Source organism: Falco cherrug, chromosome 12, assembly GCF_023634085.1.
Source record: "Falco cherrug isolate bFalChe1 chromosome 12, bFalChe1.pri, whole genome shotgun sequence".
NCBI classification, from domain to species: Eukaryota; Metazoa; Chordata; class Aves; order Falconiformes; family Falconidae; genus Falco; species Falco cherrug.
The window spans coordinates 19,526,057-19,549,429 of record NC_073708.1 but is presented as its reverse complement, the minus strand read 5'-3'; the positions used below and the strand labels follow the sequence as shown (position 1 = coordinate 19,549,429).

General features: G+C 37.4%; 1 protein-coding gene across 7 annotated transcripts in view; it reads right to left on the bottom strand.

The window, feature by feature from the left end:
- Positions 1–23,373, bottom strand: part of TTLL7 (tubulin tyrosine ligase like 7) — a 77,166-nt gene that overhangs the window by 37,024 nt on the left and 16,769 nt on the right. For 4 of the 7 annotated variants that reach the window (XR_008734774.1, XM_055725026.1, XM_055725025.1 and 1 more), the window contains 8 exons: positions 18,963–19,138; positions 18,681–18,809; positions 17,652–17,773; positions 16,905–16,972; positions 11,664–11,822; positions 9,843–10,059; positions 7,139–7,303; positions 6,177–6,335 (listed from right to left, as the gene is read on the bottom strand). Coding sequence is in view for 6 of the 7 variants with exons in the window: in XM_055725026.1 (XP_055581001.1) it covers positions 6,177–6,335; positions 7,139–7,303; positions 9,843–10,059; positions 11,664–11,822; positions 16,905–16,972; positions 17,652–17,773; positions 18,681–18,809; positions 18,963–18,987 (1,044 nt within the window). In the remaining variant the exon portion in view is untranslated. Of the gene's footprint in view, positions 1–6,176; positions 6,336–7,138; positions 7,304–9,842; positions 10,060–11,663; positions 11,823–16,904; positions 16,973–17,651; positions 17,774–18,680; positions 18,810–18,962; positions 19,139–20,474; positions 20,587–23,373 lie in introns of those variants that run through there. The other 3 variants (XM_027814543.2, XM_055725027.1, XM_055725029.1) reach the window with 3 other exon arrangements.

Sequence of the window (23,373 nt, the reverse complement as noted above, 5' to 3'; positions counted from 1 at the left end):
ACAACAAGCTGCAAAAGAGGTCTTAATGAAATGTTAGTTAAATCAATGTATATTTGAAAAATCCAGTGCTTTTATAGAGATGCATTTTCAGGTTTCATTATGTTTTTACTAACTCTTGGAAGTACAAGAAAGTAAACTTCCCATGCTTAAAATTTATATTTTCAAAGCTCAAATTCCTTTGTTAAAGTTATTAACATTACACCCAGAAATGGGTAGTTAACAATTCTGCTTTACACAATAATGTAACTATTATACTTTTCGTACTATTCTTATTTAGATTCATATAACTTAAAGGGAGAGAACGAAGTGTGAATTGAGCACTTTGCAATAGAATAACAGCGCAGGCTGCTCACCCTGACACCAGAGATTGCTGTTGCAGTAAGAAACAACATGAATACTCAGGTTCTCTATTTCTAAAAAGCTGAAATTTGATTTACAACATTTTTATGTATTTTGAAACATGCCAGAAAATGGAATAGTTTGAGGTTCTGTTCTCTTCAGAGCAGAGAAAACATCGTGGTCTGCTCAGTAGATATTTATATAATAAATACACATATTCTTGAAATAGCAGTCCAGGAGCTGTTGTTTGATCATGTTAGGTGGTGAACACTTCCTTCAAACAGAATGCTTTTAAATCCTCTTAACATTTGTGACTGTTAAGAGCAATATGAATATCGCAGAGGATGTCTGTACCTTACAGAATAACTTAAGATGCTCCCCATCAACTGTGAATATAATTCATGTGCTCTGTGGAAAGCTGACACAATAGGCAGCTGGCAGAATTTTTTGGTTTTAATGGTTCTAAATTACAAAGGAACAATAGCCAGCCTCACAGTAAAACCTAAATGGGCTTAGACCTGTGTGGGAACCACCGAGGCATAATAAATTAGGGTGCTCACAAAGCCAGTTCAGTTACTTTTCAGATAAGAATCTCACTTTAAGTTCTCTGTATGAAGAAAAGTTTAAGTTTTTTCCCCTTAACAAGTAACTTGCAGCATAATTGCTTTGCGTAGTCATCTATGCATTTATCAAGGCATCAGCAAAGGACATCTTTATCTATTTCAAAATAGTAACAGAAATCCCAAAAGATCATGAAGAAAGTTTTCCCAGGTGTTTTTTTTCTCTTATTCTCTTTTTCTTCATTCAAACAACTTTCCCACATCATGTCCCTGATGTCAGCATTATTCCTGAATTTTCCCAGCCATTTCATTGTGCATCTCTGAGGAGCACCTGCCTCCTCTCAAAGCCCACTTCAGGTCTGCAGTTAGATCATAGAATATCGTCAAGTCCAACTCCTTGCTCCTCACAGACCACCTAAAACTAAACCATGTGACTAACAGTGTCATCCAGATGGTCCTCAAACTCTTGACAGGCTTGGTGCCATGACCACTTCCCTGGGAAGCCTATTCCACTGACCGACGACCCCCCCTGTGAAGAATCTTTTCCTAATGTCTAATCTGAACCTCCCCTGACACAGCCTCGTTCCATTTCCTTGTGTCCTATCGCTGGTCACCAGAGAGAGGAGATCAGCTCTTTCCCCTCCACTGCCCCCCTTGAGGAAGCTGTAGACTGTGATGAGGTCACCCCCCAGCCTTCTCTTCTCCAGCCTGAACAAGCCAAGTGGCCACAGGCACTCCTCATGAGTCTTGCCCTCGAGGCCTTTCACCATCTTGGTCACTCTCCTCTGGACACACTCTAATAGTCTGAGGTCCTGATACTGAGGTGCCCAAAATGCACACAGCACTCGAGGCGGGGCCGCACCAGTGCAGCGTAGAGTGCCACAACCACCTCCCTCACCCAGCCATCTATGCTGTGCTTGATGCACCCCAAGACACGGCTGGCCCTTTTTGGTGCCAGGGCACGCTGCTGGCTGATATTCAACCTGTCATCAACCCAAATCCCCACATCTCTTTCCACGGGGCTACTCCCCAGCCTCTTCATCCCTCCATTTGTACGTATAACCAGGATTACCACATGCCAGGTGAAAAATCCAGCACTTGCTCTTGTTAAATTTCATGCAGCTGGTGATTTCCCACAAAGCCCTCCCTTTCCAGGTGAAGTAAAATGAGTTCCCCCAGCTCCTCCTCATACAGCATGTCCTCCAGCCCTCTAAGTACCTTAGCACCTTTCTGCTAAAATCATTCCAGGTTGTCAATGTGTCTCCCTTACTCTGGGGCATAAAACTGGACAGAATATTCCAGATGTGGCCTCACAGGTGCCAAACAGATCATTGCCACCAACCTGCAGGTCCAGTTAGTTAACAACACTGTAAGTGCACGTTGACTCATGCTCCACACTTTGAGAGAGACAAGGTGTGACTGAATCTGGTTTATTTTGCTGAAGGTTGGTCATTTTCCACAAGCCACATTGCTGATTGAGATGCAGAACTTCATCTCAAACAGAAAAGATTACATTTATGCAGCAGCTTTATGAAAAATGGTATCACAGGAACAATTCAAGTGCCACCAAAATACAATGACATACACTTGAAATGTGTTTTCACATAGCTCTAGTCTTCGTAGTAGAAGAAATGCGAATACAATTACCCTAAATATTCAGCTGCTTGATATTGGCATGTAATTTTACTTATGTAAGGAGCTAAATACTGAATAGAACAAAGTGTCTTCTTTTGTCAGAATTTCATGGCTAAAAATATTGAGAAGTCTTGGGCAAAAACATAATGTTAAGAAAATTGCTTCTCCTTTCAAATACCCCTTTAAAAAAAGTATTATCCCTTATTTTTCATGTGGCTATGCCTTGCTTCCAGACAAGACATACGGTTGATGACTAATCAGTGATACTGTCACAATAGGTATTCACAATAACTGTACAAAGCATTGTACGTGCATCTGCCAGCCGGGACACAATTATTTGGATTCAATGACCCGAGAACCGGGACATACACATGACTAGATTGTGTTAATACAATGTTAGTATTTTTATCAGGAAGGCACATCTTTAAGATTGTTGACAAAAAACGGGATTGTATGAGGGACCTCAAAAGTACAAGCAAACAATGATAGCAAAGGCTTTGAAAGTCCAGAGACTCTGAGATGTACAACAATCACAGTGGCCAGGTAGCGTTCACCACAGGAATGCAGCCTTGTTAACTAGATAACACTGGGTCTGGGGATAACAAAGAGAACACAGAGCAGAATCCGGGGAATGTAAAACAAACCATGGTAAAACTTGGAGACAATGCAAAGTTGCTGGCCAGCAAATGAACAGCCAGTAAGCCACTGGAGAGTGGCAGCAAATGAATAAAAATAACCCTAAGTGAAGCTAAGAGCAAATAGGGAGAAACCTTCACCATCAACAGCGTGTTCTTCCTGGTGAAGAACACAAGACTCTGACAACTTGCTATCAGCTACTTGTTATAAGCTACCCAGGGTTTTTTTGAGAAGTAGAGCTCTCCTGCTCCTTGTTTGGATCCCCAGGGGCACAAGTAAGTGTAACACAAGAGAAAGGAGTAAATACCAGAAAGCTTGTGTATGTAAAAATAAAATTGAACTATTTTATTAACAGAAATTAGAAACTGGATACTTTGGCCTAAGATGTCCAAAGTCATCTTATCTGGACTGATAATAGATTGATTTGACTAGATTTTGCTAGTTCAGTTACACTAAATAATAAATTTGTGATCTGTATATAAGGTGAGTTTCTCTCACCCACATAAATCACAAGGGGAGTTGGGTACCCTGCACTTGAGGCAATTATTAAAATGTGACCTTCTCCAACAATCACAACTTGTGATCCCAACTGGATATAATAAGGTTGAACAAGGCTGGAGTCCATCCAAGAACTTCAAGTGTATGATTCTCTCACTTACATAAAATAACATAGTTTGGAAAATTTGGTCAAAAGGCGTAAACCTAGATTTTCTGGGAACTGACAGGAGATCTAGGTAGTTGTTGCTACTCAGAAAGGATGGAGGCTGCTGGGACTGCACAGATGGTTGCCAGAAACATTTGGTGCCACAAGATGGCAATCATGCATTTCCCACAGCCCTCATTTCGATAGAAGGTTCCGGAAGTTCAGTACCATCAAGGAGCAGGAGAGCTACATAGCATGAAGGCAATATAAACAGAAGTCGTCTTAGGAAAGCAGAGTCATTATAATGTAGCACAATTTATTGCTTATAATAGTTTATTAACCTATCTTTATAACAGAAAATCTACATGAGGATGGAAACATGAGACTAGATTTACCATCCTAATCCTGTTTTGGCAATTTTCCTGTAACACTGGGAACATTTGGGGCTTTGTGATTAGTTCTTGTTACCACTGTTAAAAAGAATGATTCACTCCCCTAAGGGGGTTTTGGCAAGATGGAAATGGTGGAAAGATAAAAGAGTAGAAAGCTGGGGAAGGAGCCAGAACGGTTGTTTTGTTGGTTTTTTTTTTTTGGGGGGGGGGGATAAATAATTATATATAAATATACATACATACACACACAGAGTATGTGTACTGTATATATATATACACACCGCATATTTGATCTTTACTACACATATATAGTGTACATACTGTGTGTTTGTTTTTGGGAGTGCTGCAAAATACACGAACAAGCACAGTAAAAGTCAGTGGATCAGTATAAGAACTGAATTATTAAGTTTCAAAGTTTGAACTTTCTGTTAAGTTTAGTTCAATGTCTGGCAAAATAAGTTGAAGGATACCTGTATCACCAAAAACAGAAAAGGAAATAACTGGAATTCTGTATTTAAAAAAATAATAACCAGGTATGCAATTCTAAATCCTGAAGTATTCTCTAGCAACGCAAAATACCAGAGCACTTAATACTTTATGAGATCCCTCCATCATAAACAAGGAGTCTGGGATAGTATGATTCTCCTCTGAGACCCATTATCACAAATGGTGAATCAGCTCTCCTAAAATCTCCATATTGCATGTAAAGGAGATAGAGGGGTATCCTGAACAGATTCACTACGCAGGTTGACTCACCATCTCTCCTAGAAGAGGTCTGTCACCATATGCTATAAAGCTGGACGAAATGCATACACAGACCAACTTCAGTCTGTACTTGAACAAATACAGACACTTATATGCAAGCTACAGGCGACCTATAGATAGATGATAATCTGGAAGTGTAAAGCTAAATCAAATGGACAGTGGGCTTTGCACAACAAGAACAGAAGATGTCAGTGTAGTACAGACAAAGTTCATGTCATGTGCTGCTTTTGGCTACCACATCAAAGCCACCAAATATGTCTGTCTGCAGGGCAACAGTGAAGGAATTTTATTTTTCTAAATAAAATTATACTGAACTGCTGAGAGAAACAAGCACAACAAAACACCTGTTGACAGTATTAATGGCCTGAGAAGAAAGCTATAATTCAGTAAATTGTGTACATTTTGCTCATCAGTAGGCAAATCATATTCATGATTTACTGTCAATAGACAGATTTTTAATACATTTTGCTTTTTTCCTCCCGATCATTTAACACAGTGACATAAGACAATCTGAAAAAAGGCAAGAACTTCATCTATATGTTATTAGTAGTGTAATTAAAGAGACACAATAGACAAACCTCAAACATTCCTGGTTGAAAATGTGTGCAAACACCACTTATCCTTAACTGTACCACTAATATATCAGAGGAGAAATGTTTCTTCCAGTCCATTCATGCCAATTCTTTGACAACATTTCACGTATACTGAATTAGTTTCCTCTGTTTATGTGTGTTCTTTTAAAAGCCATGGGAGAAGAAAAGAACACAGGATGAAATGAATCCCCACCCCCCCCCACCCCCCCCAAAAAAAAATAAAAATCATATATTCACAAAAGTTGCCAGAGCCATATTACAGAGCCATACTCATGAAGGAAATCTATGTAGCATGCAATTGCTATTAATAAGACCCTTCAGCTAAAATAACACCCAGATCAACATCAAGTTTCTCATTAGAACTTTCAAAAACCTCTGAAATGCAACATTCCTCCAGAAAAACAATTACCTTTACCTGAATCTCCAAAAATCACTGCAAGGCAGTGTTTCCACATGGATGCTGCAAAAAAAGCACCATCTATGTACTCTTCAACAGTACCTCCTGCAACACACAGATTTTCTTTGGAGTTTTCTTACTTAGATATGGATTCAACTGGGGCTTAGTTAACTTTACTCTCAAAAATTTACTTTACATTTGTTTAAAGAGGTTTACCTCTAGGAGCCATGGTTTTAGTTTTCTGTCCAGCAGAATATCAAATCCCAGGACTTCAAAGCAGACACTGTCACTTCCTGGTGCTTGCCCTGGCCTGCACATGCGATAAGCATGAAGAACATGTGGCTCTGCAACTATGAGAGTCTTCACTACTAACTCCTGTAGGGATTTTTTTCAGAAAAATTCATCAGGAGAGAAGACACCAGTATATATTGAACTAATGTGTTTCACACTTCAGTTTTTTAAAATTCATTAAAGTATCTACTAAAAAAAAAGAATTACCAAATAAATGGTCTATAATAGATAAACTATTCCTATGGAGTAACGGATATATTTTTTTATATAGCTCTAGAGTATATTGTTATACTTTCCATAGCACACGTACTTTTAGATATGTACTAATTTAAATACTAAAGACATATTGGGAATAAAGTATAGTATAGCCATTCTTCACAAATTTCATTTTGCAATATAATTTTCGATATTCTCAGGATCATACGCACAGATGGTGCCTAAGTTCTAACAATCTTAGGTCTATTCCTCAACTAAGGACACCCGTAACATAACCACTGACTTCAATGGCACAGGGTCCAGTCTACAGACATATGCAACGCTGACTACAATTTTGTCAATATTCACACATAAAATTCACTTTATACTCTAAAAAAGCCTCCAAGAATTTAAATGGGTTGGTTCCTTTCTATCGTATTACTTATGTGAATAACTGTTTGAAAGGGCTTTTGTCCTTCAGAAAAAGTTTAACATTACATTTATAATCAGTCTGAATTTAGTCTTTTAAAAAATATAATCATTTATAGTATGTCCTTTGTGGCATGCACTGCTGAGAATTTGGATTAGTAAAGTTTCAAAAATCATTCTGGATTCCAGTAAAGTGGGTGGAAGAAGCAATTAATTTTCTAAGAATACACAAAATAAAGAAAAGTGTATTAGCTTTATCTTACTGAAATATCACTCCAGAATTTGGAGACATCAAGATTATTTGTTTCTAGAAACTCAGTAAACCATTTTATGGAGCGTTTGCTTCCTTTGTCTTCTGTTTCATCCCGTTCAAAGTGTTCATTATGTTTATTGACAGAGTAGTTAGTCAGATGCATATACAATTGACTCTAAAAAAGGGAAAAAAGACATTAAAACACCTTAAATACAGCTCTAGAATGGTCAATTCAAAATAAATAAAAGAAAAAAATACATTAAATCAATAATGATGTAGTCAAACAGTTTGTATTTGCAAATACACTATGTGCAGATTTAGTGGGTCTGATTCTTGGAGATTTCACCTACTGAACGTTCTAGACTTCTTATAATAAAACCCGCACTCGTATTTAAACCAGTTGTAGTCAACTAATCTACCCCTCAACATCTGGTTAGGCAATATAATACAGCTGCCATTTTTACAGGTCTGTACATAAACTACCTAAAGAAGTGAAGAGGAATTATCATAACTTACAGAACGATTATATTCAATTTCATATAAAAAACGAACAATAAAGATGGTATTTGGAAGTGCAACTTTAAACATGCTAACACTCCAGCATCTGTTTCACAGAAAATCCCACATTTCAGTTTTCACTGTAGTTTATTTATGAGAAATGTTCTCCTGATAGCAGTACTTTATCTTTTACATATAAACTCATCTGCCATGTTGATACCTGCCAAAATTGCTCATTTTGACTGTCTGGTAGCCATACATCAGAGGGAGGTAAATTTCAAGATAGAGATTACATAAATGAGTGAGTGCTATAGTTCCTTTATGGAGCAAAATGTCACCAGCAATAGATTCATGATACCAGTTGCATTAAAAAAAACAAAACAATTGCCTTTCCAAGGCCAAATTATAAATCATTATTTATATATTTACATTGTCTCCCAGTACACATACTAATTCAGCTTTCCACTTGCACTACACCATGATGAGTGTCCTTATCACTGTGACAGTTCTCTGTCATGTTTATACCTTATTGAGTTTAGTTGATATTCTAAGCTGACCATAAACTTTCTGTTCCAGCTCCTTTTCGATCAGCTAGCCAACAGATAACACGAGCTTTCCTCTGTCATTTATCTCACTGCATTTACTTATGTTTAAAAAAAACCTTAATGAAATTAACAAAACAAATCAATTTAATTGCAGGCTAATTAACACTACATTGTATTAGCACTACAAGTAATTAATTTCTCCCATGGCTTCCAATTACTGCTTTGAGAATCATGCCTATCACCACACCTATGGTTTTTGAGTCATTGTAACTGTCATCTTTCCATGAAATCCAAATTATTTCAGAAAAAAACAATGATTTTTCACACTACAAAGACATGAAAGTGTTTTAATAAACATCTGAACTAATCTTTAGTCTGAAGTTATCTGGAACAATGTCACTGTGGAACAATGTCATCCAAAAAAACCCCAATGCCATCATTGATAAGCCAGGTTATTTCATACAATAGACAAACTATAAGATGAACGGTTATGAGAACACAGAAACAACTGCCTGTTGTATTTATCCACTCAAGGCATATTTGAGTGCTGCTAATGCTGAGATTAATAACAATAAAAAAAACATTAAAAGCAAACTATTCCAATTTGGAACACTTCCAGATATACCATTTATACTAGGCTCCAAATTATATCTCTATTCTTTGAAGGTGTGCTAAAAGACAGTCACAATATTAATTGGCAAGTAGGGAAAAAGCCCCTCCATGTGTTGTGTATTGCGTAAGTACACTGAAGCAGCTCTAAACATATATGGTATAGAAAAGAAATGATACTGTATCTACGGAGCATAGAATGAGGTATAAGAAACTCAGATCTACTGACGCCTCCCAATGCTTCAGATCTACTTCTTCCCTAACAGACATCCACATTTTGGTCTGTGCCAGAAGAGAGGCGTAACACATCTCAACAAGGGAAGATGCCATAGAGTGAACAGGAGGATTAAAGTGTCCAAAAACTTTAGCATGTCTCTTACCATCTCTTGGTTCTCTGCAAGTTTACAGGCAGCCCTGCTGTATTATCCTAAAGTTGTCAAGTACATACACCTCTCCCTGCTGAAGCGGTCACTGACAAACAGTCCCAGCAGCAGGTTCCCTCACGCTCAGGGATTGCAGGGGCCACTCTCATGCACTGGCTTTTTGTGTTGCCGTTTCTCTCTTTTCTGCATAGGCTCCCCACACAATGGCTGAAACACTGCTGGGTCCTCAGCAGAAGCTCTAAACTTCAGAGATGTCAAACAATAATCTAGCAGGAGACAAACCTGATCCTCACTCCCACCCCAAACTCAGTCCCAGATAAATATAAAAGCAATCGAACTGTTCTGGAAATTAATTTACTTCATTTTTTCTGGGTTGAATGTCAATAATTGACATCATCTGCTTTCTTTTAAGAAATATTTAAACTCTAGCATACATACATGCACAGTCACATAAAATTTCTATACATAAGCAAAAATATGGCTATACTTGTGATTCTGATAAAAAAGCATGAGTTAAATACCTTTCATGTAAATTTTTTCTCTTCAATGACAATGCAAAAGTTCAGCCAGATGAATTCCAAATTAAACCTCATGACACAACTTATTTTACCTGCTCCAAACACTACACAGGTAAAAGTCTACATGCATAAGCAACAAATTGGAATGAACTCCAACTTACCAAATTTGAGTCACTGGGGGGATAATACTTTTCCGTGCCCATTCTCACCAGTCCATCATGATATAAAAATACTTTTAAAGGATCACAGGAGGTTACAAGAATATACACGCGTAAATCAAACTTGTAGCCTTCCATAAGAAAGGGTTTGTCAAGATATTCCTGAACAATCAAATGATCCTGAGCTTGTAACTTTTCTCCATTTCTTATTAAAGAGATCCTGGTAAAAACAAAAGTTATTTTAAAAACATGGAACTCTGACATTAGTCTTTGAAATAGATTTTCATGGTCACCCAGCCAGGTAGTCAGGCTAAGGTCTACCTGGTGAAAGAGACTTACATGTCTAATTCATAGGGTAGAGAAAAAGTTCCATTCACTTACACTTTTTTTTTCCTGTCCTTTATGGTGCTTCACTGGATCAAAAAAAGGCAATGACCCATTTCAAAATAACTTTCTGCTTCCTTTGATTCAACAATTTGTAATAATGGGTTCCCTCTACACTTAGAAATTGTTTGACAGAATGACCAGTCTCCAGCTTCTGTGATTATTCCCCCTGCAGCTCTAAAAATAGGCTTCCAGTCTTTGTCACAACTTCTGCCCGAGATACAGGTTGCAGAAAACTTTCAGTGCTAACCTGACTTAGTAACGATGCTGGCAAAGCAGGACACTGAGCAGTATGACTAAGGGTGTCTCCGTATTTCTGTATTCCACTTTTTCCACATCAGAATGATAAATGGTTTATATATGGACTACAAACTGGCAGTCCCTAACGACATAGACTTTTAAAAAACTGTAATAGCTAATATTTTTCCGTGTATAATTATTAACCCGGAATTCCCATAGCTTTCTTGCCTTAATCTTACCCTCTATTATTTATGATATATTTCAGTGTTCTGGTACTGAATATTCCTAATAGATTTAAGTATTTTCTAGACATTTCTCTGAATTACGCTGCTGCCTTTCACTTCAGCTTATCTTTGCCTTTTATCAAGAGGACTGAAAAATAAGGAAATGGAAAAGTCTGGAGGCTTTACTTTTACACTGATTCTGAAATATTTTCAATAACTAAGAGCCTTACTATACTGTATAATCCAAACTGATATTAAAAGCAATAAAAGCTAAAATTGAAATATCTAAAACCAAGAACAGAGTTATGAATGAAATTGCAATATTTATCTCAATGTTTTTGACTGTGCAGCCCTGTCACAGGCAAAACTGTTTTGACCCAACTGCAGGTCACGGTCTCTTCAGGAATGTCCCTCCTCCAGCATAGGTGTCACCTCTCCCAAGAGTGCACCTCCAGCCACATCCCCCAACAGCATCTCCTGTTTCTCCTACACCTCATGGCTGCTGCTCTTAAATATGTGCTTCTCCGACTAGCTGCAGTTTTTGCACACAATGGGGTGGTTAGGCTGGTCTCAGAGCTGTGGAAGTTCCTGACATGCTCCTACACGTGACACCCCTGCAGCCCCCAGCCACAAAAACCCTGCCATTTATGCCCAATACAATCTCACCCCCTACATCTAAGCACAACAGATAAATTCACAATAAAAATAACTGTGATCTTAAGAATTATTTGAGCTTCATCAGAAAATGCATTTACTAGTTATGCCACATTCAGAACAACATTAAAATACCACTTTGATTTAGCTTTGTATTTTAGCTGTTTCTGCTTGTTAAGCCTTTGTCCAGTACATGAACTTTCACACATCATACATTTTGAAATACAATTTTTTTACTAATACACAGCTTCTGTTAGTGTTGTAAATAGCACTGGATTTAACCTTGAATGGGTAAGATGACTGAAGTTAACACACAACTTACCCATGTCCCATCGCACCATTAGCTGGTTTGACTATGAAAGTTTTCTGTCTACGCTTCTTCTTCAGTTCTTTTACATAGTTCTGAAACTGTGTGTATTCTGCAGGGAAGATCCATGTTCGAGGAATAAAACTATACTCCTGAGGCTGACTCTTGATCATTCTGCAAAAAAGTGTGCGTTAAAATATTTTAACTACTTTGATGTTTCAATCCTCAGGATTAAAAAGCACTTACAATAAAACTTGACAACAAAACTTTTTTAGTAAAATGCTATAACATGAAAACAAACTTTTGCAGTTGTTTAATAGTTAGAGCTCTATAACATATTCATATGCATACTTTAAGAAAAACAAAAGCAGACCATCTTGTGCATTTTTGCTTATTATCATGCCATATCTGCTTATTATGTTACTGGCATCCACCTCAATCCTGGTAAGATTTTTTGTTCAGTTGCTTAGATGATTTAATGCTATTCCTATTCTTAGAAATATTAAACGTAAAATAGATCATGTGATTATAGATCTGTCCCTACCTAACAGACTCCAGGGTTCCTCTCTTTTTTTTTTTTTTTTTCTTTTATTTTTCCTCCTGTTCCCCTTGGGAGAGGTGGGGATATTTGGCAAGTATTTTAATTTTCATATTGCTCTGTGTTTGGGGATGTATGAGGATCAACACACACACAAAAAAAAAAAAAAAAAAAAAAAAGAGAACCTGGGACATCTGGAGTTTCTTCGTGGCTCAAAAAAGCATTAGTAACAAGGACTGAATTTAAAATTAAAATGGAAGCAACTTAGGAGGAGCTCTTTGTTTCTTTCTAGTCTTTAGAAGGAATTTTAAAAGGATCTAAAGGAATTGTGGTAAATACACTTTGATACAGACCAAGCAACTGCTCATGCACCTCCAATATAGGGTAAAACACACAAGCTTGGATTTGTGTTTGGTACCAGCATATTGTTAATAACATTCCCTGAACACCTTATTTAATCAAAAGAAAGCAAAGAAATGCAAAGCAAGGCTGGGGGAGGAGCAAACAGAAGAACGAAAACAAAAAACTGTTAAGACACCACAGGGAACAATCTCTGAAACTGACTTTGGTTAAAAGATGGAGCAAGGTTCCAATCTCCATGCTTTAACAGCTGTGGCACAAGAGGTAGTGAGCATATCTCACTTTAGAGCTGTTTTCTGTATAGAAAAGTCAAATAGAAGAGGGAAAATGGTGAAGAATTCAGTTTGTAGAAGTTTCCATCACTCGAAGCTGTGTATCTGGCAGACAGGAAGCATATACCCCCACCAGACTGGCAGTATGGGCTACATACATGTGGATTAGCTTTAAGCAAAGTAGCTTTAATACTGGTTAACAGCCAAGTTACAGGAGCAATGTGGACTTGGTGGTTCTATGCAGACTGGTATACCATAGTTCCCAGCAGAATAAATGTGGTCTTTGCTGAGTTAAATACTGGTGCAGCTAGCTTGTTTCAGGTATTCTGAGTACCTGAAACTTCATACATAACCTCATATGAAATTAGTTTGGGTAACTCAAAACTACTCTGTGACATAGGGTGGAACAGATCTAAAATACAAATATCCACAGACCAACAGAAAGTGATTGGGTGTTTAAAAAGAAATTAACTGACATAAGAAGTTCCCCAGCTTTAATTTTTTTTAAAAGTGACACTATGATGGATTTTAATACTTTTTAATTAGTTACAGATGTAGGCCTACTTTTCCTTTTGTAATGAAAACTAACAGCATCAGGGTAACATAAATGTAAAAGAGACTTACAATAGCATTTCAATTTTTAATTTCTACTACAAGCCTACATAATACTCCCGATGCAGCATAAGACACTTTCTTCAAGTGACTCAAGGAATAAGGGAAAAAAACAGAGCTGCCAACTACATCTGTAAGGCTAGGACTCTAGCCAAGCCCTACTGGTATAATAGATAGACTGTCACCAAATTGTTTAGCCAGCTACCCAACAAACACTCTGTAGAAACCACAATAGCTACAGTAGTCTTGAAGTACTGCATGAGGTTCAGTGTTTCTACGGCTTCATTGTAACTGTTACATTTACCAATCTCATTTCATGAAAGCCACCAAATATTCAGAAAAAGTTTTAAAAAACTTAAATAGGTATAATTTATGACTCATGCATAACTGCTCTCCATCTACTATATATTTACAAATGTTATTACCTTGCTAAGTGAATAGCTTATCTAGGCAGAAATTATTCTACTTTTAGGCAAAATGCAATTTCTGTGTTAGTTTCTATCCCTCTCGAAATTACTTACCGTATCCATCCTGAAGATAAAGACTTCCATTTAACTAACCTACAGGTTTCAGTACATATACTCCCTAGACAGTGAATATAGCTTCATGGTATTCTAGATATATTATTTTGTGACTGCAAGTACATTAGTTCTATATGCCTTTTTCTATCCTATACATAACTGAGTAGACTACAAACAATAATATGAAGCAGAACACTTAACCGTTGTTTACAAGTTCTGGTGCTCACTAAAACTTTTGACAAAAGAATTCAGCTCTGTTCTTTCCCTGCTTGGCCCTGTTCAGAAATGGCTTAGAAACATCATCAAGTAGCTTGCAGAATCAAGACCTATTCCATTACAATAGCCCTATTTTCCAGCACATCTGCTATCCACTACTGTGGGTAACCACTTCTTCACTGTGCTGCTCTATCCTTTAGCCTTTGCAGTCCTTATCAGGAGGTCTGAGATTTAAACAGCAAATTATTGTTCTTCTGAGGGCTATTTTAGTTCATGGATGTTATCAGACTGTGTTCTTGTTTCTCAGAGCACTTTCTGTGCAAAAGAATCAAAGGTGCTGAACAAAACATAGGTTACTAAAGACATGACTTGTCAGTCTAATAACACAGGTTCCACTGCCCAGATTTCATGATCCTCTGACTTTTCAAGTATGAAAGTTAGTGGATAGGTAGAGATGAGAACTATTCCTGGCCCATGATCAGTTCACAAACCTTTTAAACATAAACAACAAAGGCGCTGCAAAAAAGGCCATCTCATACATAGGTCTGTTCCCATTCATCCTGTACACCTCCTCCCCCACTTACCATATTCATTCTGTAACCACATTTATCCTTCACATGAGGAGACCTCATCTAAGAGACCATTTACAGAAATTAATATCTGGATGGCCCTACAATGGCACTTCTATTTTTTTTTCTTTTCTGTGTTCTGATTATTCCCCTTGAAAATTATGCTTGCTCCTACTTTTGTTCTCAATTACATTCCTGCTTCAATCTGTCCCACTACTCTGTGTCCCCATACTTTCTGTCCTGAGTTGCCTTCTTTCATATCTGACCTGCTACGTATTACACCACTCCCTTCCACCCTTTGCATACAAAAACTTGTGATCTGGAGTGCCTGGATATTGGCTGTAAGAAGAATTCCTGAAGTGCAATTCCTCCTGAATAGCATTTGCCTCTCAGAATCCAGTATATTTGTTCTTTTGATCCATTCCCAACAGCTTGCATGAAACGGAAGGGTGAGAACAGTGTAACAACAAAGGTAGATGCAGAAGAAAAAGAAGAGTCTACTCTCCACCTCTTCTCAGCAGTTGTTTCATGAACTCTCGACAGTACAAAACCCACAGCTATTCTGTATGAGTCAGTAGCAGGAATAGAAAAGATTGCGTGCAGCAGAAAATCAAGAAAACAGAATTAGTGTTTCTGCACAATCCTGTTCAAATAAATTTTAAGACAGAGCAGCAGCTGTACAGGACAAAATCCTCCACTCCACAGAGAAAAGCCTGCCAAACTACATATCCCAACTGACTTGATTTCACATACATATGTCTATTTCACAAACAGTCTCAAGGCATTTCATTTTGATTTTTATAAAATATGAATACCAAGTAATGAATTGTGAGGCTAGTACTGTGAAAAAGACTGATTAAAACCCTGATATATCTAGTGATATTAACTGAAGTCACAACATAGATATGTTTGACTCAGAGTGACCATGTCAGAGAAATTATTCCCATCTTATCTATAATATGTACAATTTCCACACCAAGTACCTTTAAACTGTTTCCAACTCAGAATTCAGTCGGTTGAGAGAGGTATAATCAGACTGTATTTGATAACAATGTGTGCATAATAACAAGTCTTTTGTCTGTTTTGCACAGTTTTTTTATAATACAGAATACAGGGATACCACTGCCTACCAACCAACTAATGTTGTTCCACTGTTTCCAAGAGCTCTCCAAATAGCTGTTTGCCTCCATGCACTACCTCTATGTTTGTACTTAGAGTGTAAGTCTGGAAGGGGCAGTGAAAAGTGCTTGTGTAGCATGTATTGACACAAGGGAGTTCTGGCCTACATGTAGGACACAGACACCATAGCAATGCACATAATATTTGCATCATAATAGTTGCATACATTCTACATGCTACGTGTTGTAGTTATGAAACAGAAAAGTCAATAGAGTAAGAGAGAGAGGGGAGCTCACATTAATTACATTAATTTACAAAACCAAATTCTGTTCTGGTAACAGGAAATGCAGCGTAGGTGACGTTGAGGTCCAAAAGATTAACTCTATTAATAACTGCTCTTTAATTTAGATTAGAAGAATCAAAATACTCACACACATTTATCCCTAAACATTTAGTTATTACCAGGCTGGTGAATCACTAGTTAGCACTGTTTTCTTACAGGTCTTATTCACAGATTCTCAGCTAGGATAATTCTGCAGAACCCAGTTACTGTATCAGAGCAAGGAGAATTTAGAACTACACAAATGAGCCTCTCTGACTTCTTTCTTATATAAACAGTAAAATGCTTCACATTTTTAAAATTTGATATACACAAAACCACAGTCATTAGTTATTTTAAAGAAATAATATCCATCCACATACCAGTTATTTTTTCTGTTCTACCACTACAGGATATATGCCTGGGTGTATTATGTATTAAGTGTATTATACAATTATAAATTTAAGGTTCTCCTACATTCTGCAACATGAAGACAGAAAACTGAAGCCATATCATTTTCCACTGAAGTGAACTGGAGAGATACAGTAGCCCATTCAGATACTACAGATCCATGACCAAAGCTTAAGTTCTTAAGGAATCTTGGAAATTATTCTTGGTACTTTCATAGCCTCTTAGCAAAAATAAACAAACGTTAGAAGCAATAATTTAGTATTGTAACACATTAAATACTATGGCAGCAAAACATCCTAATATTAAAAGAAAGATATACTTAGTCATGTTTCTCGCCAGAAAATCCTTTCTGCAAATCTCTCCCATTCCTGGAAAATGGTTGATTCTCTAAGGAGAAAAAAAAAAAAGAAAGCTAGATGATACTTTTTAGTTTTCGTGGCACACCTTATACAATCATTTAAAATGTCCAATGGCATGCTCAGGCAAACATCAGTGTTACAAATAAATTATTTAAGATAATACCTTAAATTACACTGTGTATTCTTAGCAAAACTAAAGATGCTGTAAATTGTATTCTCCTCCAAAACATGAGGGCTCATTGATTTGATTTCAGACATAAAATGAGACTATCATACTCTTATTCACAAGACTACCTAGAAACAAACAATGCTGTCACAAAGTAATGGTGAAAAAAGGATTTATTCACAGAAACTGTGGAGAGAGGTCTGTGTGTTAACTTACTGCTTAAAAGCTTATGAGCAACTTACAAATGATGTTTTGCATCTTCTTTCAAACTCTGATCATGCACAACACCCAACTGGCAAGCAAAAGCATGAAAGATCAGCCCCAAATATTTAAACACCAGATTCTAACTGGTATGAACAAATAACTCCAGAAAAGAGAATAGGATTTTATAATATGTAGTGGTATAGCCTTATTGCAATCTGGTTGGTAGTGTTTTGTTTCCTCTCCATACAAATGTAACGGCCAGAAGTGATATATTACTGAATATTTCATAGTGAAGAAGCCTACTGAAATATACCAGAAATCCTAACCACGACCCTACCTGATAGTTCCGAAGTTCAGCAATCTTTTCTTGTTGCACAGCAGAATCACTCCATATAAGATTAGCTGTTTCATCTTCATCACGTGTTTTCACAAATCCCATTTCTCGTATGACTACTCGTACTACAGAGAAATCACATACTTAGGAAATACTTTAAAACTCTAGAATAGATTAATTTTCAAAATTTAAAAAAAAATCAATTAAGATTTTAAAGACTTCCAATATTCAACCCTTCATCTGAGAACAATGTTAGCATGCAAGCTATATACTTATCTTGCAATATTTCCATCAGTCTACTGCAAATCTGTCATTACATTACAGCGATAACTCAGCTGTGCTGAGGCTGGAATTGGAGCACAACCACTGACGGGAACTGTAAAGAGTTTCAGGGCATTCCACAACCATCCAGTAAAAGTGCACTTGCACAGCTTTTAGACTTAATCTTGGCTATCACACACGTTAATTTTAAAACAGCGATGACTGTTGTGTCACCAGACAGGGGATGAGAACGCTTCCTTAGTCAAGGTACAGTAGTTACAAAAGCAAATGCATACATTATTTATATATATATATAAAAAGATTGATGCTGTGCCAGGCATAACTCAGGTTCTAGGAGAAAAGGTTTTTCTTAAGTAGTGCCAAGCATCAAAATACAAAACATTACTAGATTTTATTGAGAAATCCCTGTATAATAATTTAACATTACATTTACACTGTTCACCTTTCAAGGCTTTAAGTAAAATTTCAAACACATATGTAATTCATAATTAGAGGGCTTTTCCACAGCCTTCTTGATTACTTTAGTTTTTGCATTTCAAGGCCCTTCCCTGAGTAACAAATGGGGACTAATAGATAGACAGTGTTAAAACTCAATGTTGCAAAAAAAGAATAAAGGTTTCTTACAAAAGAAAATCTTTTGGAAATGTCTCACTGTCAGCTTGATGCAAAGCCCATTAATTCTCCCCACTAGTTAATAACTCACTCATGTCAATGGCTATTAGGATGAAAATAAAATATGTAGCTTCCTACCAATTTCATATTTTGTGCCAGCGACATTTGCAGTGATGACTCCATTCTTCTTCTTTCTGACTTTTCTTTTAATTGTGCTTTGGTAGGGTAGTTCCGAACTTAAAGTCAGAGGAGCAGTTCCATGGTTATCTTTGAAAAATAATGTTTTAACTATCAACACCTTTACATCTCAAATAAAATATACAAATGAACTACAAATACAAACATTACTTCATCGCAACTTAGAGGTACAAGCATACAGAATAATTAATAGGTTATATTAAAAATCCAGGATTAGCATACCTCCCTCATTAGGCAAGGATGGCATTATAACCTAGGATAGTGCAGAAGCAGAGCCCAAATTTCGTTCCAAGTTCTGAGAAAATAATGGAGTTGTCAAAGCCAAGTTATTTAAAGCTCCAGTCATACCATTTCAGTCTCTGGTTGCAGCAAATATTAGTTCTAGAATGAACAGATATCTGTGTAAACAGATAAGAGAGACTATATTATTATATTATAGAGAAATCCTGAAAAAATATAAACAGCAGAAAACTAAATATGGAAATGCTTTTAATAACAAGTCAAAAGTAATGCTTATTTTAAAGGACTGATCAAGTTATTTTAAATACAAAACTTTGTTCACTACAATCGAATTGTTTTGTTTCTGGGAAAAACAATTTTGCAGTATTAATTTTCAAAATGACAGTATATTACCTCATTATCTTAGTTTCACATGTGTATGGGAGATTTGGGGCATGAAAATAGGTAATACAACTCAATCAATACTGCACACTTATCTCCACAAAACTCACTGAATTTTTAGTAAATTTAAACCGTATTTTAATTAAAAATTTTAAATCAGACACACTGTATTATGTGTTTTCAGGTACCAAATGGGAAGTAACTCAAATCACCTTAATAATTTTCTACCTCTTATTTTTCAACATTTTTTTAAGCAATTGTCCAATAATACCTGGTAACACCTGGCTGTGAGTTCATGACCACTTCATGACACAACGGGCGTAGTTTCAAAGACACTTTGGGCTGGCAAGTATATAAATTGTCAGTTTTTAAAATGAAACAAATGCTGTCTTTGGCAGGCTGTCTCAAACAAATCTACGAGTTTTCAAAACATATACAATGTAAGTTACTGATTTTTAAATGCTTTTATTTCTTTTCTGCAATCATATGTTTGGCTAAAGTTTCTTACTCTAGCTTTATTTTAGTTTATATTGCCACTTGTGATTGCAAAACTCACGATAAATAGCTTTATGTAAAGCTATAAATAGCAGAAAATTACAGTAAAGTCAAATTCAGCCATGGCTTATGATGTGAAACATATTTGGTCATAAGATTGGACAGGATGTGCATTAGCAAAATTACCAAAATATTACTTATAGATCCTCATTTTTTATTTGCATGCATGTGTGTACACACATGTCAGAGAGAGAGAGAGAGAGATACACAATTAAATTCTGGACAAGCCACCCTCTTGGTAAGAAAATAGAAAAGCAGATACCTTGGCCTGCAATATTTTATTTCCTTTCAAGACAGAAATTTACCCTTAACAGTCCATTAATACAAAAGGATAAAAAGAACAGTTTATGGTTCTTTTATGACTGTCACCAATCTACTAGGGGACAAACTCTGCTTTCTAATAAGACAGCCAAATATCCTTCATATTGATTTAGTGGAGTGCCACAAATTAACGCTAAAACACGACCCTACGTATTTATCCAGAAAGTAAGAAGAGGAGACAGTTTATACACAGATACAAGGTTCCCCAGCACAGCAGTAGCATCCAGCTATACCTACCTGCAATATACTTTGCTGAACCAGAACTCGCTAAGAAAATCCCTCCAAACTGAACTAAAACTGGCAGGTCATTTCGAAGTTTTAATGTTTTGGATGACGTTATCTGAGAAGGTGTCTTGAAAGTCCTCCTGCCTGCTGTCCTACTCAAATTAGACACAGAGATGGGAAAGCAAAGCATTCATCCTCCTTAAAACCGCTGTGAAGGAAGAGCAGTGTTGGGCACAATGGTTCACTGAATATTGCATGTTATATACTCTTCTCAAGCTAAGAATACCATCAGAGTACAAGACGTGTTTAGTTCCTGGGAATAATACTGAAGTGCATCTGTTAGCCAATTAAGGACTTCTATGCACATACACCAATGCCTAGCAGTTCTTCCTTCCCTGTACTGGCTAAAATCTTTTAACAAAGTTGGAAGAATGTCAAGACCACTAAGATTTTCCCTGTGAGAAACGCCAGCCCTTCCTAATGCAGCATGATTTAGAAGCTATGGTACGGTAATAAAACCCAAGCAGCTCATAGAGCTTGCATTCAGCTTATAATCACAGAAGAATATCTGCCCAAAGTTACTATAACACACTGTATTCTGAAGGTGGACCATAAAGCTCCAAACCTCGCCGCACTGTTGAGTTGCTGGTTTTCTTCATATAGAAACCGTTCTACTCCGAGAAGAACACTCTTTAGGGTTTAAATAGAAAGCACCAACAGTCAAGGTCCATGACTTTGAACCAATTTTTTAACACACATACATGAGTTGATGGTAGATGTATGGTCACCTTTAAGATATTCTATGGGCAATTAGTAGTTTGGCCACATGGAAAATTAAGTAATTGGACCCTCACAAAAACCTCTGCAAATTGATCACTGAAGTAACTCTTCAGAAGATTACGAATGAAATCATTTTTATCATCACAGCTGAAGCATGCACTCCTCGATGCCAAATCTTGTAACAAAGGCAAATGTATTCTATTTGTCAAATCCTGATTTAAACTAAATTCTTCAAAGACAAAAGGGATCATTACTGTATTCTGTAGTCAAACTTACTCTGGGATTTTGACTTTTCAGAAGCACTGTCTTATACCAATAAATTCAACTGTATTCGGCCTTAGGCTTGTATATTATAATTCAAAATTGTTTTATCATTGCTTCACTTCTCTCAAGTCACCCATCTCCAAACAATAACTTAACTGAATACCAAAACACCAGCAGTTCTAAATTAGTAGATTTCCAAAATATTTTGCATAAGGTTTAGTCCTTTCCTTTGTTCCTACCGGAACCACCTCCTTTGCAAAGAACAAATACAGGTCCAATGAAATCGGACAGTCTCAGCTTTCCTCCCTACCGTGCCCCACAAGCGACAGATGAGAGGTACAGCACCTCATCTGGGGGAATACGTTACCCAGAGCACTAGCTGTGCATTGCAAGCTAAGCCATGGGAGCAGTGGACTTGCTCCTGCTTAGACCTCCGTGCTTTGTAGATCCCTCGTGCAGTACCATGAGAAGTTCCAATTCTGCAGCAAGAAAATCTAAGACCAGGCTACTGACGAAGCTGCAGTCCTCCCAAGTAAACTGCAGCCGTCCCTCAGACTACACTTTAGATAAGCAGTTCTCTAACTGGGGGAATGGGTCACTTGGAAGAGACAGAACTACACCTCTGAGAGCAATCAATGAAGGGCTGTTGCTGAGGGGAGGGAGCTGGAAGGAGAGGGGCGCACGCTGACAGAGCACTGAGCTGCAATGCTGCAATGCAGTGGCAGCCATGAGCTCACACACACATCTTTCCTCTTTTTGACTTCTACACAGAAGTCACCCAGAGTTACTTCATTCTCTGACCCAGGTCCTCCCCAGGCACCTTTTCCTAGCTCACATCTCTTGATTTGTTATTATTGTCCAGCCCTACGTGCAGGCCAGAGCACAGTTGTCTCAGGCACGCTGAAAGGAACAGACTCGCAGCGCAGACCGCTGCATGGACAGCCTCTGCTGCCACGACAGAATTGCCAGTTACAGGGCAAAGCGGATTGCAGGACCCAGCGGATCATGCGAGAGTAATGGCAGCAGCATTGCTGGATTACAATTACATCAAATTCCAAGTCAGTTCTTATAACTGTGACAAGTTTTTACTTATAAAATAAGCATTACCTAACCTATAACCTGCATTCGGCTACAACAATGTAGAGGGTATCTCTCTAGTAACCCACCTTAAAAACCTGTTTCTATGAGATTGCTTTTAATAACATGGAAGAAAGTATTCTATTTCCAAACTGGGACTGATGGAGCTTGCTTAACCTTAGCAAGTCAGCTAGCAGGAATCGCTGATTTCACACTCAGACAGAAAAGGATCTCAGTTCCTGCTGTATATATCATTTCTCTCCTGAAATCATAATACACACAAATTGGCGAAGTTTGTTGCTCACCCACACTGATTCAAGGGTGGCTGAACAAAAGTGGCTAACCTATAAATGGAGAAAGAATTGTGAAGAGGAAATAAATGCATCTTCATCAGGTTTGCACATTCTTATACAAACAAGCACTTTGAATAAAATTGTTCTAAGTGGGGGAATAGATTAGATGTTTTCTTTACTGTTGCCTGGCAAAGGTGTGAGAAAGCCAGCCATAGAGACACACCGCACACAATCCTGTCCTAGAAAGAGACAAAAGAAAAAAATAAAGGGGGGAAGAGAGGGAAGGAGCTTTTTTCCTCCAGGGACAGCAGAGGTAGAGTACTTTTGCTGGAGAGTGAAGTCTTACACACAGTCAGGGCCAAAGCAGATGCTTGAGTCCATCTAAGGGAACAGTCTGGAAAAGGTACAAGGGTGTCTGCGTGAGGAGCAGGGGAAAGTGGGAAGAAGTGGTTTCATAGTTAACAAAATGATCCATGTTTCCTTGATAAAAAGTTATA